This window comes from Myxine glutinosa, chromosome 8 (assembly GCF_964187855.1).
Source record: "Myxine glutinosa chromosome 8, kmMyxGlut1.1, whole genome shotgun sequence".
NCBI classification, from domain to species: Eukaryota; Metazoa; Chordata; class Myxini; order Myxiniformes; family Myxinidae; genus Myxine; species Myxine glutinosa.
Window position 1 is genome coordinate 69796538 of NC_136268.1, and position 19653 is coordinate 69816190.

The following is a 19653-nucleotide window of genomic DNA, read 5'->3' on the forward strand; positions in this document are numbered from 1 at the left end:
AAGCCCGAGCTCCGCGGTTACACTTTACATGACGAGACAATTATTTTCTTTCGTATTCATATTCCCTCGTCTTGTATTTGATATCTGTGTGTGTGGGATCCCAAATTAGGACTTAGGTTTATCATCACATTTTCCTGTCCTTGCTTCCATATTCAATAAACCCTTGTATTATTTTGCATCCCCTGTTAAACCTGTGCCTGCTTGAGTTGATTGCCCCTACAGGGTCGGCGTGTCGCAGTTAAGCGCTTGCGCAGCTTCCATTCTCCTCTTTCCTCCCACGCGGCATATAGCCGAATCCGTGTTTGGGTAGTTGCCTCCGAATAAGACCGTTTAGGCCATCCACGACTCTGATGTTAACTGGAGTTGTGCGACAATATGTTAATTATGACGTCATAATTCGACAAGTACAAAACTTCATCCGATCAATATGAAATTTCTTGAGCATCATCAAGGAATAAATTAGTTTACAAAGCAAATAATGATGACGTCATCGATCACGTGGTTCGCCGCCATATTTGTTCAAAATGGCCGATAAAAAAGTACATTCCAGCAAGTCCTCGGTCTCTGACCGATTTTTCATCTGTTTGTCTGTTTGTTTGTCACTGGCCTACAGGTCACAATTCTAAACCGATTGCCACGGAACTTCACTAAGTTGTATAGGTCGTCCCAATTGAGAAGCCTATTGTTTTTGGGGTCAAAAGGTCAAAAGGTCAACATCGGCCAAAGGTCACCAACTTTGCCAAATGTCTAAAATCCTCAATTTTCATCCGATTGACTTGAAATTTGAAGAGGACTTGCATATCTGGTCACTGAATTCAACCACCAAGTATTCTTGAGGTCAACATAGGCCAAGTTTCAAAAATCCTCAATTTTCATCTGATTGACTTGAAAATTGAACAGCATTTGCACATTGAGTCACTAAATAGGAAAACTAACTATTTTTGAGGTCAAAAGGTCAAAGGTCAACTCAAGGTCAACCTTCCAAAATCATCATTTTTCATCTGAAAAATCGTCACTTTTTCTTCCTATTGACCCGAGCTTTGATCAAGATTGTCAATTTTAATCTTGATGAAATGGACAATTTGCTGTATCAATGGAATTTTTTTTCTTGGGGGAGGAGGGGCGGATTTTGCAAGTATCGTGCTCCGCATGACGTCTTCTTGTTTACTTTTTCTTTGTCCAAATAGGTCCATACAACTTCAATGATATTGAGATATAGGCTTTAAGGGGGGGCATTCCATGCACTGAAGGACTCCAGCTTCCTCTTTATTTTGCAAACATGTTTTAATTATTCCAGCTGAGTGTTTCGGATCATTATTTTGCTGTAAGATGAAGTTTGGACCAGTAAGTATTTAGGACCACTGGGGATATAGCATGTTGAATTAAAATTTGTTTTTATCTTGTTGCAGTCAATATGTCATCAATTTCAGCAATTTTCCAAAACCACTTGAGGATATTGACTCTCAAACTTGACTAAACCTCCTCCATGCTTAATTGTTGGCTTCAAATAAGGCTCTTTATAAGTTTCAGTTTTTCATTCAATCACATACTATCTTTGATTAGATCAAAATAAGTGAAACTTTGGCTCGTCTGTCCAAAGCTGACCAATGTTCCAAAATCCAATTTCTGTGTTCTTCTCCACATTTTAACCTTTTAATTTTGTTCCCCTTTCTTAACAGTGTTTTGTTGTATAAATAGTCAAGGCTCGTGGAAGAGCTAGTACACTGAACTAATCAGGACGTAACAGGCCAAAAGGAGCAGCAGAGAGAGAGAGAGAGAGAGAGAGAGAGAGGGGAGGGGAGGGGAGGGGAGGGCACCAACAGCAAAGCCGAAGGACAAGACAGAGGTAGACTTGGACAATGAGTGTGGGGAGGAGTGTGGGGAGGAATGGGGGGGGGGCAGGGGTCAGGGAAGGATGCATGGGGTGGTCAAGATGGACACAAAAGGAACCTCTCAGGAAGACAAAACTAGCAATTTGGAAGGAGGAGGGCTTTGTGTGGGATTGGCTGAGGGTGAAGAGTAGGTTTACAAGGGTAGAAAATATCATGGTTTTGGATTGGGGATGATCTGAGATGGTGACGAACAACCGTCTTAAGACGTGCAATGAAGAATAAGATTGAAGAGGATGTGGAAGTTGGTTCCACAGGTGGGGAAAAAGACGAACAAATGAGTGGAGATGAACAGTAATCCTGGATTAAAGTAGCTTCACCAGAAGAGAGTTGAGGGTGGACAGTGTGCACCCTGCAGAAACCTTGGGGTGGCGTGCAGAAACCTTGGGGTGGCGTTGGCATGGAAAGAGCAGAGGCCGCATGACCAGATAGGATGCGATAGAAGACAGAGAGACCACCGACCTGTTTGTGATGGGAAAGTGATAGCCCCATAGGCTCAGCTTTAGCACGGCAGATTCAAATGATATTGAAGGCCTTGGTTACGATGATGTCAAGCTGCGCAAGGTCTGAGGTAGGAGAGCCAGCCCAGAGGGGAGAGCAGTACTCCATCAAGCTGCAGATAAAAGCCTTGTAGGTGGATAGTTCAGGTGTGCCAAGGAAGGACTTTGTATGACGGAGGATGCCCATTTGGCAACGGAGGATGCACATTCTTACAGCAACACATCCTTTAACTCTTTATTTAAAAAGTGACCTTTGTATAGTTGATGGATGGACGACACCTGAGCCTTCTGCCAGTTCTGTTGACAATACGTTTGTCTTCTTTCTATTCCTTATGGATATTATCTTCAAGTATTGCTCATCTTTGGTAGACACCTTTTTAAGTTTTCCAGTGCTGGTTTTGTCAATTACAGATTATGTTTTTCTGTACTTGTTGATTGTGTTTCAGATACCAGAGCTTGTGGAGAGATTTGGAGAGTGTCACACCTGGATGATAATGATGAGGCACACTTGACAATAAGCCATCAATTAGATTTGATTGGTAATGTGATTGATTTGCTACTACAAAATTCAACTACTACAATGTGATCGATTCGCTACGAGTCAAGAAGCTCATACACTACTTATGTACAATGAAAGGAAATACAACACCAAAGCATAACCCACTAATGGCGTCGCTAATAAGTAATGGATTCGAATGAAAAATGGGGCAGGCAAGGACTTGCGGCTGGCACGAAGCTGGCATGATTGGGGTACAGGTTCAGGATGAGTAGGATGGCAGGAGTTATGTGGTGGAGGTGAGGGATGGCTGCAAGATGGCGTCACGTCTCCAAGGTCATCCACTGGTCCCGGCAATGAAGCAGATACACATATATGCTGCCACGCCCAAAGCTCAACAAGAACTCTTACTGGTTCCCAACTCAAACTCCAACTGCCACACGACGTCTCCAACTCCAAACCTTAACTTAACTCAAAAAATACAAAAACCGACACGCTCCGCATGGCCAGGGCTCTCGGATACTTTGAGACCACCTTCATGCACGGCTTGTCCCTATCATTGGCTGCCCGCAGCTCTGGGCATGCCATCTTGTGTGAAAAAGTATATCACCCTCTCTCCAAGGCTCCGCAGTTGACTTTGCTGCCATGCATGATCTGCAGTGCACTGGCCAAACAGTATGTGTCGTTTCCCCTAATGGGGCTATGTGCTTTCCAGCTGCGCCTTTGTGCCAAGGCCTCACCCAGCTCGCTCAAAAACATGAGGCTTTACAAAAAAAAAAAAATACATATGCAGTATACATAGACAGAGCTCACTAAAGTTTGCTTTACAAAAGTGGATTAGGATGCAATGGCCAAACCACAAACATTCATTGGAAAATGTAGAAATTAAAAAACTGGAAATTTAGAGATAAACTGAAAATTAAAAGAGAAGATTATGTTTACATGATCAGTCAAACGTCATAAAACAATCTCTCTCTGCTACCACCAATAATTACCCTTATGCCAACTGACTGGTGCTATTTTATCTCTACAATAATAAATATTTTGGCATTATTATCGTTATTAACATGCAACAAAAATGGTAGCAAGGAAGGGCAACATATCACACCCATTGTCAGCCAGAAGAAACTCTGTATGGGACAAGAACACCTCCCAGGATGGGACATCATAACGTCGTGCCAAGGTCAGAGCCAACTGTAGTGGCTTTTCCTCCAGGCTCCTGCACAACATGCCCAGTCACATGACCACAAGTGTGAAATAATCCACAATACCATTGCAAAAATGCCACATTTTCAAAATGAATTGTTGCTCAAAATATCATTTTGGCACTGAACCTCCTCCTCCCCCCCCCAACCCCCTCACAAATTTATCAAATCCTCTGATAGGGTCATAATAAGACAAAGCAAAAAAACAAAAATAAATTGTAATCAAAACTTGAGACATAAGCACAGATGTAGAGTGAAAACATACTCAGCCAGCCCCAGAATCGTCTCTCGCTTGTAGTCAGCATCTTGGGTGAACCGCTCCACATCCACACCGCAGCCGAGGTTGAGCAGTGATTGTGCCTGCAAGAAGTCGGCGAATCGCTCACATGCCCACCGTAGTCGTTCCACCAGGAGCTGAACATCAGGGCAGGCCATATCTTCCAAGGGAAACGTGATGGCCGACAAGACCTCTTGAACCACTTCTGTGGGGTGAGCCTGAAAAGACATGCCAACAATGATGGAACAACGATTATGAGTGCTTTAAGGCTCAGTTGCACAAGTAAGTGAACAGTCACTGGCCAATATACTGCCGATATTTATCATAAAATTTGAGTTGCTGCATTACTTGCAAATTTGCTGCAGCTTTCACCATAGTTTCATCAGCAGGTTTAAAAAAATATTTTTTCAACAAACGATATTGTTCTGCGTTTAGAAGGTCAGGAATCTTGATCCCCCAGACAACCCCGGTGATGCTTCTGTTTCAGGGCGACTGTGTCCTTTTGAACAATCGATGATCACAGGTCATTCTTTCCAAACTTTCTGCTATTTATGCTTCTTAGTGCTCCTAAAAACTTAGTTATCATGTTATTTTTTTCCTCTTCAATAAAACTCCTTTATAGTCTTGTATTTTTTTTTATCCTTGAAGCAGAAGTTATGTTGGTGTAAGAAATGTACCAGGGAACAAATGGAATTGTTTTGGTTGGCCTGGGATGTCTGAGGACTTCAGTGTGAACATTGGTTTGAGGCAGGGAAGCTCTCTCAGCCCGATCCCGTTTATCATGGTGATGGAGCTGGTAAGCAGGAAGGTAAGCATGAAAGGTATTCTGGGTAGGATATTGTATGCGGATGATTTGGCTGTAGTGGTGGGTAGGAGATGTAGGAAGTACTGGGGGGAGTGAAAAGAGGAATTTGAGGAACATGGGCTGAAATGAGCATGGAGAAGACGGAGGTGATGTGGGTTGGGCTGGAAGATGGAAGGTGAGCATCCAGTGTATATTTAGGGAGGCAGACCAGCTGTAGGTTCCTGGAAGAATGCAACCTGGAGAGGTACCGACTGCTGTTTGGGAGTCATATTTTAATTTTAATGTACAGTACACCAGTTTTAATCAAATTTCATTTTACTCCATGAGCATTGCATGTATCTTATAAACTAGAGAGGTTCCAGGGAACCTGAACTCAACTGGTCTATATCAATATGGTTAGAATATGCATAATAGAACCACAAACTATATAGTTTATATGTGCTGAAAATATATGACAAAAATTTATTTTTCAATATGGCCGCCCTGCCACGCCCATTTTTGGGCGTGCAACGCCCAAATGCAATCCCAAACTAGTTTATGTCTTTAAGAAGCTGCATAACAAGTTTCATCAAATTTCATCAATATTTGTGACTTTTAGAGCGTAGACGTCGAATTGTTTACAGACGACAGACAGACAGACAGACAGACGACGGACACTGGGTGTCGACAAAAACTCAGCTGGACATAGTCCAGTTGAGTTAATAAAAGTCTTTTTTTCTGTGTGTTTGTGTGTGTGAAACACTAATCACGCCCAAACTACTGGGCCAATTGCCACCAAACTTGATACATAGACCAAATTGGACCTCCTGTTGTACATGGCTTTCTCGGGGGAGGGAGGAGGAGGATGGACTGACGCAACTTTGCTATAACATTTTCTGCAGTCAGTGCCCCTAATGGCTCCCCCAACTCGGCCATAATTTTGAGGTGGTGTGATGCCATTTTTGAATCGTTTTGTTCAGGCTCATTGGGGTGTGCTGGACGTCCTGGTGGGTGCGTTGCTGTAGGTGGGATCCTCCCTCGCTGATCTGACGGGGTGAAGGTCATGGGGCGCTGTTTCTTCCCCAGTTCGGAAGTGTGGGACTTGTGTGAAAATTCAGATGTTTGGCTGAGATGTGTATTTTGAAGGTGGTTATAAAAAGAAAATTACATGTTTTCTTGTTAGTGACTTCACCGTGTTGTCTTTTTCAAAGTTTAAAATGTACTTTGACAACAAGTGTATTGTCCTGGAGTTAGGAAGGCTAAGACACAAAGATATTTCGTTGGAATGACATGACGTCTTCCTTCAGGAATAAAAATACAGAAGGGGCATGTTTACCAGAGACAGACAGGAACAGCTACCACACGAATTTTGGAGGGGGGGACTTTATAGATTTGACCATAGATGGGCTTGATGTTGGGCATTGGTTCGTTAAAGGAAGGATACATACTGGTTGTAGGTGATGAAGAGAGGGTTTAGGTTCCCATCGGTTGGGTTTGCCTTACAGGAAACACAAACTGCATTTCAGCTAATGTCGTACCATATGCTTCAGCGTACCAGGTTCAAAATCAATGTTCAAAATCGGTTCAAAATCACCACACCCCCTCCTACAATAGCATTTAGGACCGTCTTGTAATTAGAACGAGTAATCAGGATGTGATAATATGTGTGGGCATCATGCCTCATAGAGTGCTTGAGGAACAGACAGTGGAGAGACGAGGTTAGCGTACAGCTGGAGGCAGTAATAGTAAATGGCCAGCTGCAAGTATGGCTCACTCGGCCCCTGCTTTCCCCACCATACATCAACAGCTGCAGGCTGCAAACAAATAAGGCAAGCAGATCATTACACATGAACACAAGATACTTGTTTACAGCATATTAACTAATTTGCCCCGGTGCGGCAGACCACGCTACACGGCGGGAAACTAGCGCGACATGGCGGCAACTTGTGTGGGGGGACAGGCAGGATTTGTGCAACACTGCAGGTGACTGACAGGATTTGTGTGACATAGCATGAGATGGGCAGGAATAGTTCAGAACGGCAGGAGACAAGCAGGAAGTGCAACAGGGCAGGAGACAGGCAGGGATGGTGCAGCAGGGCAAGAGACATGCAGGAATGGTGCGGCACAGCAGGAGACAGGCAGGGATGGTGCGGCACGGCAAGAGACAAGCAGGAATGGTGCGGCACGGCAGGAGACAGGCAATAATGGTGCAACAGGGCAGGAGACAGGCAATAATGGTGCAACAGGGCAGGAGACAGGCAAGAATGGTGCAACAGGGCAGGAGACAGGCAAGAATGGTGCAACAGGGCAGGAGACAGGCAGGGATGGTGCAGCAGGGCAAGAGACATGCAGGAATGGTGCGGCACGGCAGGAGACAGGCAATAATGGTGCAACAGGGCAGGAGACAGGCAAGAATGGTGCAACAGGGCAGGAGACAGGCAGGGATGGTGCAGCAGGGCAAGATACATGCAGGAATTGTGCAGCATGGTCGGAGACAAGCAGGAATAGTGCCACAGGGAAGGAGACATGCAGGAATTGTGCAACAGGGCAGGAGACAGGCAGGGATGGTGCAGCAGGGCAAGAGACATGCAGGAATGGTGCGGCACGGCAGGAGACAGGCAATAATGGTGCAACAGGGCAGGAGACAGGCAAGAATGGTGCAACAGGGCAGGAGACAGGCAGGGATGGTGCAGCAGGGCAAGATACATGCAGGAATTGTGCAGCATGGTCGGAGACAAGCAGGAATAGTGCCACAGGGAAGGAGACATGCAGGAATTGTGCAGCATGGTAGGAGACAGGCAAGAATGGTGCAACAGGGCAGGAGACAGGCAGGGATGGTGCAGCAGGGCAAGAGACATGCAGGAATGGTGCAACACGGCAGGAGACAGGTAGGGATGGTGCAGCAGGGCAAGATACATGCAGGAATGGTGCAACAGGACATGAGACATGCAGGGATGGTGCAACAGGGCAGGAAACAAGCAGGGATGTTGCAGCAGGGCAAGATACATGCAGGAATGGTGCAACAGGGCAGGAGACAGGCAGGGATGGTGCAGCAGGGCAGGAGACAAGCAGGGATGGTTCTACAGGGCAGGAGACAAGCAGGGATGGTGCAGCAGGGCAAGATACTTGCAGGAATGGTGCAACAGGGCAGGAGACATGCAGGAATGGTGCAACATGGCAGGAGACAGGCAGGGATGGTGCAACAGGGCAGGAAACAAGCAGGGATGTTGCAGCAGGGCAAGATACATGCAGGAATGGTGCAACAGGGCAGGAGACAGGCAGGGATGGTGCAGCAGGGCAGGAGACAAGCAGGGATGGTTCAACAGGGCAGGAGACAAGCAGGGATGGTGCAGCAGGGCAAGATACTTGCAGGAATGGTGCAACAGGGCAGGAGACATGCAGGAATGGTGCAACATGGCAGGAGACAGGCAGGGATGGTGCAGCAGGGCAGGAGACATGCAGGAATGGTGCAGCAGGGCAGGAGACATGCAAGAATTGTGCAACAGGGCAGGAGACAGGCAGGGATGGTGCAGCAGGGCAAGAGACATGCAGGAATTGTGTGGCACGGCAGGGAATGGACAGGATTTATGTGGTAGGAGATGGGTAGGATTGGCAGTGTTGTGTTGAGATGGGAAGTTTTGGCAGAGCCTCACATTTAAACAGATAAGATTTGTGAGACATGACATGGATGCAGGCAGGATGAGCATCACAGCTAAGCAGGAATGGTGCTGTGAAGCATAGAGATGGGCAGGGTTAGTGCCACAGTGCACGGAGACATTTATCGCTGTATGACATGGAGTTGGGCAGCCAGGTTAGTGCCACAGAACATGGAGATGGGGAGAATTATCATTGTACGGCATGGAGACAGGCAGGATTAGCAGCGAATGGAAATGAGACGGCCGAGCTTAGTGTGGCATGGGAAGGAGACAGGCAGGTTTTGGTGGGCATAGCACAGAGCATTGGATGATTAATGCGGCATTTCTGAATCAGCATATGTGGCCCCTGCTGGTATCATTGGTCGATAAGGTATCGACTGCCATATTTTCTTCTATCTCATTCTTCCCTCCATGTCTTTAAGACAGCTTTTCACCACAATCTCAAATCATCCCCCATTCAAAATCATTATCTTTTCTACCTTCATTAACAACCCTCCCTCCGCCTCCCCCCAACCTCCAATTATGCTTCTGTATCCATATTATCCAGCCCCTGCATTCTCTCCTTCTCCTCATCCTTAACTGGGCATCCCTTGCTGTCCTTCACCATTCATTTCATCTCCTCGGGCGCTGCTGTTTTGGCATTTCCCCATTCTCTTTCTGGTATTCATTTTGTTATGTCGTTTCCTGATCAGTTCTGTGTTCTCGCTCTTCCATGAGCCTCGACTCTGCATACAAAAAACCATGCCGAAGGAGGCTGGCTGTACAAGCAAAGTGGTCGTGTATGAGAGCATGGTATCAAACCTCAGAAGTGGCAAGGAGGTATGCCAAACCCACAGCCACATCTTTGGGAAAAGATTCTTCAGCCAACTGCAGCAAAACTGTAGGAAAAGCCAAATTTGTATCACACAGACAAAATAACCTGAAAACACAAAATTCATATTGGTTTGTAGAAGAAGCATCCCACCATCACATCAGTACTTGAACTAATTAAATAAGACCGATAGTCTAACAGCGGCGTAGCCGGGCTTGTTTGATACTTTAGTTGGAGGAAAGTATAACCTGGGTGGGGATACCAGTTAGCAAATAATGTAAGTATAAATTTTTTTGGACTTCAGGCATAGACAGCCGGTTCATGAATGACTTGCATAAAAAAACGGCAAATAGGCAAATGATAAACCAATAAATTCCACATTCCTGTGCCACCTTCAGGCGAACATCAGAAATTGCCAGCACGTTCTCTATACAGTGCATTCAGAAGGTATTCAGACCCCTTCACTTTTTTCACATTTTGTTATGTTGCAGCCTTAGGCTGAAATCGTTTAAATTCATTTTTTCCATCATCAATCTACACTCAATACCCAATATTGACAAAGAGAAAACAGGATTTTAGAAAGTTTTGCAAATTTATCAAAAATAAAAAACTGAAATATCACATTGACATAAGTATTGCAGCGAGTGTGGTAAGTGTTACAGAGGGTGTGACGGGAGAGTGTGCGCGAGAAAGGTGTGCGCGAGAAAGGTGTGTGACGGACAGGTGCATGAGGAAAGAGTGCGCTGTCAGAAGTAAGGAAGAGTGTCCACCTGTGGTGAGTGTTACAGAGGGTGTAACGGGGGAGTGTGCGAGAGAAAGGTGTGTGACGGACAGGTGCATGAGGAAAGAGTGCGCTGTCAAGGGTAAGGGTGAGTGCGCTGTCAAGAATGGTGGTGAGAGTATTGAGAGTGACAAGGAGAGTGAGCTGGTTGTGACAGGTGAGCGAGGATGTACACCTGGGATGGAAGGATGCACACCTGGAATGGTAGAGCGTGTGTGGGAAGGCACATTTGAGTTGGTGGTGAGGCACATGGTTGGGTGTGCGAATGAGGGCACACCTGTGATTGTCACAGAGGAGGTGACCGAGGAGGGGGCTCGAAGAGGTGTATTGGTGAGGTGTGCGAGCAACGAATGTGTGCCAAAGTGTTCGGTGGTCAGGTGTGTGACCAAGGCTGTGAGTGGAATGGGTGTACCGAGGTGTGTAAGGAAAGGTACGAGGGGCATGGAAACGGCTGGATGTGTGAGCAAGGAACGGGCTGCGGGGTGTAAGCGTCCAGGTGAAGCATCGACGTTAGACGGGGTAGAGTTTAGAACGACTTATAGCCGAATCGGGCCCTCGGTGCGTGCTGGGCCTCGCTTTGAACGGCCGCGTCCAGGCTCCACTAGGTGGAGCGGGCAGCTGGATAGGAAGGGTCGTCATGGCGACCACGTTTTGTGGAGACGTGCCGGCAGGTCGAGATCGGGACATTGGATGGCTCCACGCCGAGGGGGTGCGTGGGATCTCGGCCCGGGTAAGCCCCCGTCCCTGTACCGAGTGCCGGACGTATCCAGCCGCTGGCACAGAACAACCCGCATTCATGGCTTGGCTTTACGAAGCCGGGCTTTGGACAGGGATTGGCGCACCGAGAGGTATTAGTGAGTCGACTGGGTGATGAGGTTAGTGTTTTGGCCCCAAAATTAGAGAAAAACGAAATTTGATGATTGGCAAAGGATTGGCAGAGTGATGATTGGTAATGGTACAGTGATTGGCAGATGATTGGCAAATTTTTAATTTGTTGAAATTTGATGTGCAAAAATTGGTAGTGAGCGATAGGCCCGGTGGGTAAGGGTGGCATCCCTGCCACCCTTCCCATGGTGGGGGCAAAGGAGCGATAGCTTATGGGGTGTATGGCAGTGAAAACTAGCCCGGGTGGGTTAGGTTATATTGTAGGGATCTAGAAGAGATTGACATTAGGTAACGTTAAGGTTAGTTAGTGACTGATACCTGTAGTGGGGACGCAGGTAGTTTAGTATGGATGATAATGACGAGGGAGCGCAATAGTTTAAAGGGGCGACTGGGAAGCGCAAGTTTCAGAAGGGAGTAGTTAGCTGAGATGATGCCGTGTGTGTGAGGATTGAACAGGTGTGATCGAACAGGTGTGATTGCACAGGTGTGCAACTGGACAGGTGTGTGGAGCAGTGTGTGAGTAGTGAGTGTTGTAGATCAGCGCGAATGCGCTTGGGGAGAGAAGGGTGCAGGTGGCACCAGGTGTGAGAGCACAGGTGTGCAAGTACAGGTGTGTGGAGAGAGTTGGAGTAAGTGGTACGGAGTGGTGTGCATGGTGCGAAGGTGTGGATGGGGGAAGAGTGGACCCTTTTCACGAGTACCCGGGGCGGGTAGTGTAAGTGTTAGGTAGAGGGTACAGGTAAATTGTGGTTGGATATTGGCATCTGTGGTGCGGTTGCAGAATGGTGTTGTGGATGGGTGCATTAGTGTTGTGGAAATGGCTGGGCGTGTAGCCTGTTAGTGTGTGTAGTTGGTTGGGCACTCCACCACTGTGAGGATGTCGGCCAGGTGAGGCCGCAGGTGGGCTCTGGGAGCCGGTAGAGTTGTGGATGGGGCCCGAGGATCCGGAGGATGGACCCGGGTAGCCCAGTGCCAGAGAGGGCACCGAGTGGGGAGAGTGCCAGAGGGCCTTCCCCAGGTAGTTAGGTTAGGGTGAGGAGCAGGTAAGCTCGGAGGCAACTGCAGTGGTGGAGGTGTGCAGGTGGGTAGACCCACTGGGAGAGGTACACGCCACAGCCCAGAAATTGTGCGAGGGCACCGGGAGATGAATTGGGGGAGTGAGACCCCAAATTGAAAAGCACCACAGGTTGGCCAATGGGAATTGGTTTTTTAGAACCCATAGTGTAAGAGGGCCAATGGTTTGGCCGGAGAAAGACCCCGGGTAGTGTAAAGTTGTTAAAGTCATTTAGGAAATAGTTAGGATTGATGAACCTGTCGCACCATACGCAGCCACTTACCTGTGGTGATGATGAGGACTCCACACCTGTGTTTTCTTTGTTTTGTTGCAGAAATGAGAATTGCTGTGAGGATTTGTGAGACGCATCACGACGTGGATGAGACATTGGGGTGATTCCATCTCTCCCTCCCTAGGAGGGACTGATGATGAATTGGTGATGGCAAATTATGATGTTGAGTTGGAGATGGCAAATTTTGATGTTGAGTTGAAAATGGCAAATTTGATTGGTTAGGAGGGAGAGAAGACGAATGTGGTATATGGGAGGAACGGGGAAGACAGTAGGGATGGTTGTTGATTTGTAAAGTAGATGTTTATGGGTAGTGTTGTGTTTTGTGGATACAGTAAGGGGTAAGGGAGGGGCCATGTAGGTTACCTGGTGGGGGGGGGGGGGGGGGCGTACGGTAGGAACGTACCTGTCTCACCTGGTTCCCATGTGCCCCCAGTGTGCATCACCTTGTATTGCGTGCACTCTTGCGCCCTTACCACCTAACTCACTTGTCTGCTTCTTTTGTCTCCCACCTCCGAGGATCTGGCTTTGGGGTAGAGAGAGAGGAGAGAGAGGTGTGGCTTCGCAGTTGTGGGCCTGCACTTTCGCTGCTTGCTGCTTGGATCGATACACCATATGGACCGCAATGTTTGTGGCCACCCACAATGGACCGCAGTTCTTTTGCGGCCAAGCACCACCCGTGGATGGACCTATGGGTCAAGGTGGCACCTATGCCATGCAGGTGAACCACTTTTAGTTGACACCACTGAAGGCCACGACACAGAAATGGACGCGGTTGGCGCCTTTCTTGATTTTTTAAAGAAATAAGAAGGCCAAGTGCACCACATGAAGGCAAGACCAGCGGCAGAACATCGGCCGGCTGCGACACCACACCATGATTTATAAACACTTTATTGGTACACCGGATGGTGCTGACTGTACATGATAGGGTGGTGCTTTTCGTGCTGGGAAAGGGTGCTCTGCACGTTATTAAAGGCCGTAGGCCACAGAGCACTCGTGGGTTGGTGTATCGATGCTGGCATGCGTGCTCTCTCTATGCATAACATCTGCATGTGTTCCTCCAAAAACAGGTCCTGGATCGTAGTGTAAATATCAGCGTAGTCTTGTAAATAATGCCCCCTACCGGCTGTATGTTTAGTTTGAGGATTCTTTCCGGATTCGGTTATCCTGTGGGTGTGTTTCTGTGAGGAGAAGGGTGCAACGTCGCAGGGGGACATATTTACTCATTTGTGAATATCTGTAAAACTGTCGCACTCAGGGTAGAGTTAATAGTAGAGGGAACTACATTGCGTGCCACACTAAAGTAGGTAAAAATTTATCGGGTCGGGACGCCCCGAGGGTAGAGAAGGGTGCAATGTTGCGAATATGGAATTTGGCCTCCATATCCGCTTGTAAATATTCCCCTATTTCCCCAATACTCCCCAACTATCCCCAATCCCCCATTCCCTAGTCCCATTGTCTGTAAACAACAATCAGTAGAGCCGACCTTCCCCTTTTTCCCCCATTAAATGTCGTGCCCAGGTCCACCGCATCACACGTAGACAACTTTCGGACATCTTGCTAGTTATTCTTAGTCTATGTCAGTTAAGGACTCGTTTCCATTAATTATGACTCTTCGTTGCACCAGAATGTGATTATATGGCACCAGTAGTGAGTTTAGGACCTTTCCCATACCTCCTTCCATCTTCTTCCCCAAACAACAACAACAACAACTACAACTACAACTACAATTACAACTACAACAACAATTACAACAACAACGACGCTCCGGACCATGCGCTCCACGGGGTTACCACGAAGGGGCTCCTTGTCAGCTCCTCGTCAAGGGCGGAGCCGGTAACCCCCCCGCACGCACCCAATGAGAAGCAACGTGCCGATTCCACGAGGCGGAGCTAACGAGCCGAGGGCGTGTCACTCCCCGCCGGATATACGCGGCCACGTAGCGGACGTGACGTCAGATGCGCCCCCAGCCTGAGCAGACAAGTCACCATCTCCGAGCGCTGTGACCTTCCCGCATCTCTGGACCGGACCGAGTCGATTCTGCCTCGAGCCCAGGTGCACCTGGAGCCATCGATTCTGCCTTTCCTTGCCATCAATCCCCGTGTGAGTCAGCCTTTTGTCCCGTTTATCTGTCGTCTGTTGGGAATAATATAAGAGTGTGTCTAAGTGCTTGTCTTTCTATGCTGTACCTCTTGTAGTTGTAATCTAACCTTCCGTCACAATATAACCTCCTCCGGAGGGCTTGAGAACTGAACCCTGGGTGTCGTGTCATTTTAATCCCAGCCGGGTGTCCTTTTCCTTTATTGACCTAGCGCAGCGCGATTAGTCAACGTTCGGGTATAATCGGGTAACTTGTGCAGACGTGGTCATACCAAAACCGCTCGGTAAATAACATCTAAGCCACGTCTGTAACAATATATATATATGAAGCTTCAAAGACAACCCGAGCCAAAAAGGAAAGATCCGCACACAGAGGGTGAGCCATCAAACCTTCTGTTGCAGAACAAGGTTCTTGACCATAACTTGTCTCAGCAAGTTTGGTAGCATGCAGCAGCTCTTCTGCCAGGCTGGCCTCAGTTTCAAGCTGGTGACCCTGCCACAAGAAGCTATACTTTCATACACAAAGAAACAGATGTAAAACTCGCCAAACACATTTGGAAAATAAAACCTACTTTATTCCAAGAAAACCTTGTGTTCTATGATATATATATATATATATATGTGTATATATATATATATATATATATATATATATATCTGTGCAGTGTGTCTTATCTTGTCTTGTGTTGTCACTGAACTACTCCCTCAAACTTTTGTGAAATCGTACCAAACTTCTGGTATGCACATACAGTCACGTGAAAAAGTAAGTACACCCCATGTAAAGTTTTGACTTTTTCAACATATTTCAACATACAGCTGTTTGATCTTCATTTCAACAATATTGAGAGATAAAGGTGATATAATATAACAAAAATCATGAAACATTTACATTTTGTAGTCTATTGTATAATTTAAATAAACATAAATGCAAATTTCGCATGTGGAAAAAGTAAGTACACCCCGACATATATCACTACTTCAAATACCTAAAATTAGAATCAGGTGCACCAGCTCAGGTGCAAATGATTAGAACATCGTTAGAGAGGATCTTGGAGGAACCTGTCTTATGGAGGAACCTTGGAGGAACCTCAGGCATTTAGTTTGGTTTGCTCATTGTTGTTGAAGTGTGCGGCGTCACCATGCCTAGATCAAAAGAGCTCTCTGAGGCCTTCAGAAAGAAGGTTATAGATGCCTACGAGTCTGGGAAGGGATTTAAAAAGATCTCCAAACAATTTGAAATCAATCATTCGACTGTCCGGAAGATCATCTACAAGTGGGGAAGATTCCAAACAACTGCCAACTTGTTCAGGCCAGGCCGCCCCAGCAGGTTCAGCCCGAGAGAAGACCGCTAGATGCTGAAAGAAGTCTCTAAGAACCCCAGAATGTCATTACGGGACCTACAGGTAGCTCTTGCCACTGTTGATGTCAAAGTGCACGAGTCTACCATTAGAAAGAGGCTGCACAAATTTGATCTACATGGAAGGCGTGCCAGGAGGAAACCTTTGCTGTCCAGAAAGACCATCAGGGCAAGACTAAAGTTTGCCAATGAACACCTAGGCAAAGACCAGCACTTCTGGAACAATGTGCTCTGGACAGATGAGTCTATTGATGCGATAGGTGAGATGAGATGAGGTAGAGCTATTTGGCCACAGTACCAGAAGACATGTTTGGCAAAAATCAAAGACAGCATTTGACCACAAGAACCTGATACCAACTGTAAAGCATGGTGGTGGAAATATTATGGTTCGGGGCAGCTTTGCTGCATCAGGGCCTCGGCAGCTCACCATCATATAATCCACTATGAATTATTCATGGTACCAGAGGGTGCTTGAGGATAATGTGAGGCCATCTGTCGGAAAGTTGAAGCTCAACCGAAGGTGGACCTTGCAACATGACAATGACCCTAAACATACCAGTTAATCCACCAAGGAATGGCTGAAAAGAAAGAAATGGAGGGTTCTGGAATGGCCAAGTCAAAGCCCGGATCTAAGTCCCATCGAGATGTTGTGGGGGGATTTGAAACGAGCTGTGCATGCAAGAAATCCCTCAAACATCGCACAGCTGAAAGCTGAAAGAATTCTGCATGGAGGAGTGGGCAAAAATTTCTCCCAGTCGATGTCAGAGACTGGTAGACAGTTACAAGAAATGCCTACTTGAGGTAGTTTCTGCCAAAGGGGGCAATACCACCTATAAGAGCCAAGGGGGTACTTACTTTTTCCACATGGGAAATTTGCATTTATGTTTATTTAAATTATACAATGGACTCCAAAATGTAAACGTTTCATGATATTTGTTGTATTATGTCACCTTTATCTATCAATATTGTTGAAATGAAGATCAAATAGCTGTATGTTGACATATGTTGAAAAAGTCAAAACTTTACATGGGGTGTACTTACTTTTTCACGTGACTATCTCTCTCGTCGGTATGTCCTAAGGGTATTGTTTGTGGAAAAAATTTCCAATTTGTTTTTTTTTTTTTGGAATTTTTTGGGGAAGAATTTTTTTTTTCCAACTTCAATTGTTCATAAAATGTGATATCACGTATATTACAAATACATTTGTGCATTATGATTGTTTGAATTATGATTGGTGTAAACCATGTCAAAACAGCAACTCAGGTGCAGTCATTTGTCTATATATCTACACATCTGGGCAGTGTCTGTGTTGTCACTTAACGACTCCCTCAAACTTTTGTTTCCGTGGTTGTGAAGTGTTTTTAACAACGTGGTGGTGGTTTTGAATCACGTGGTGGTGAGGTATTTTGAATTATGTGGTGGTGAGGTGTTTTTAAATCACGTGGTGGTGAGGTATTTATATTTACGTGGTGGTGAGGTGTTTTTATTATGTGGTGGTGAGGTGTTTTGAATTACTTGGTGGTGAGGTGTTTTGAATTACGTGGTGGTGAGGTGTTTTTAATTTCGTGGCTGAGGTGTTTTTAATTTCGTGTTTCGTGGCTGTGAGGTGTTTTTAATTTCGTGGCTCTGAGGTGTTTTTAATTTCGTGTTTCGTGGCTGTGAGGTGTTTTTAATTTTGTGTTTCGTGGCTGTGAGGTGTTTTTAATTTTGTGTTTTGTGGCTGTGAGGTGTTTTTAATTTTGTGTTTCGTGGCTGTGAGGTGTTTTTAATTTTGTGTTTCGTGGCTGTGAGGTGTTTTTAATTTTGTGTTTTGTGGCTGTGAGGTGTTTTTAATTTTGTGTTTCGTGGCTGTGAGGTGTTTTTAATTTCGTGTTTTGTGGCTGTGAGGTGTTTTTAATTTTGTGTTTCGTGGCTGTGAGGTGTTTCTAATTTTGTGTTTCGTGGCTGTGAGATGTTTTTTATTTTGTGTTTCGTGGCTGTGAGGTGTTTCTAATTTTGTGTTTCGTGGCTGTGAGGTGTTTTTAATTTTGTGTTTCGTGGCTGTGAGGTGTTTTTAATTTTGTGTTTCGTGGCTGTGAGGTGTTTTTAATTTTGTGTTTCGTGGCTGTGAGGTGTTTCTAATTTTGTGTTTCGTGGCTGTGAGATGTTTTTTATTTTGTGTTTCGTGGCTGTGAGGTGTTTTTAATTTTGTGTTTCGTGGCTGTGAGGTGTTTTTAATTACGTGTTTCGTGGCTGTGAGGTGTCTTTAATTTCGTGTTTCGTGGCTGTGAGGTGTTTTTAATTTCGTGGCTGTGAGGCGTTTTTAATTTCGTGGCTGTGAGGTGTTTTTAATTTCGTGGCTGTGAGGTGTTTTTAATTTCGTGGCTGTGAGGTGTTTTTAATTTCGTGGCTGTGAGGTGTTTTTAATTTCGTGGCTGTGAGGCGTTTTTAATTTCGTGGCTGTGAGGCGTTTTTAATTTCGTGGCTGTGAGGCGTTTTTAATTTAGTGGCTGTGAGGCGTTTTTAATTTCGTGGCTGTGAGGTGTTTTTAATTTCGTGGCTGTGAGGTGTTTTTAATTTCGTGGCTGTGAGGTGTTTTTAATTTCGTGGCTGTGAGGTGTTTTTAATTTCGTGGCTGTGAGGTGTTTTTAATTTCGTGGCTGTGAGGTGTTTTTAATTTCGTGGCTGTGAGGTGTTTTTAATTTTGTGGCTGTGAGGTGTTTTTAATTTAGTGGCTGTGGTGTTTTTAATTTCGTGGCTGTGAGGTGTTTTTAATTTCCTGGCTGTGAGGTGTTTATAATTACGTGTTTCGTGGCTGTGAGGCGTTTTTAATTTTGTGGCTGTGAGGTGTTTTTAATTTCGTGGCTGTGAGGTGTTTTTAATTTCGTGGCTGTGAGGTGTTTTTAATTTCCTGGCTGTGAGGTGTTTATAATTACGTGTTTCGTGGCTGTGAGGTGTTTTTAATTTCGTGGCTGTGAGGCGTTTTTAATTTCGTGGCTGTGAGGTGTTTTTAATTTCGTGGCTGTGAGGCGTTTTTAATTTCGTGGCTGTGAGGTGTTTTTAATTTCGTGGCTGTGAGGCGTTTTTAATTTTGTGGCTGTGAGGTGTTTTTAATTTCGTGGCTGTGAGGCGTTTTTAATTTCGTGGCTGTGAGGTGTTTTTAATTTCGTGGCTGTGAGGTGTTTTTAATTTCGTGGCTGTGAGGTGTTTTTAATTTTGTGGCTGTGAGGTGTTTTTAATTTCGTGGCTGTGAGGTGTTTTTAATTTCGTGGCTGTGAGGTGTTTTTAATTTTGTGGCTGTGAGGTGTTTTTAATTTCGTGGCTGTGAGGTGTTTTTAATTTCGTGGCTGTGAGGTGTTTTTAATTTCGTGGCTGTGAGGTGTTTTTAATTTCGTGGCTGTGAGAAGTTTTTAATTTCGTGGCTGTGAGGTGTTTTTAATTTTGTGGCTGTGAGGCGTTTTTAATTTCCTGGCTGTGAGGTGTTTTTAATTTCGTGGCTGTGAGGCGTTTTTAATTTCCTGGCTGTGAGGTGTTTTTAATTTCCTGGCTGTGAGGTGTTTATAATTACGTGTTTCGTGGCTGTGAGGTGT

General features: G+C 45.7%; 1 protein-coding gene across 1 annotated transcript in view; it reads right to left on the reverse strand.

The window, feature by feature from the left end:
- The window catches only part of LOC137418561 (NBAS subunit of NRZ tethering complex), a gene marked incomplete at its 5' end in the record, with an annotated part of 165726 nt that overhangs the window by 43056 nt on the left and 103017 nt on the right, over nt 1-19653 (reverse strand). The window contains 5 exon segments of the mRNA XM_078783373.1: nt 3994-4104; nt 4356-4585; nt 6831-6965; nt 9609-9685; nt 15118-15220. Of these exon segments, the coding sequence (XP_078639499.1) occupies nt 3994-4104; nt 4356-4585; nt 6831-6965; nt 9609-9685; nt 15118-15220 (656 nt within the window).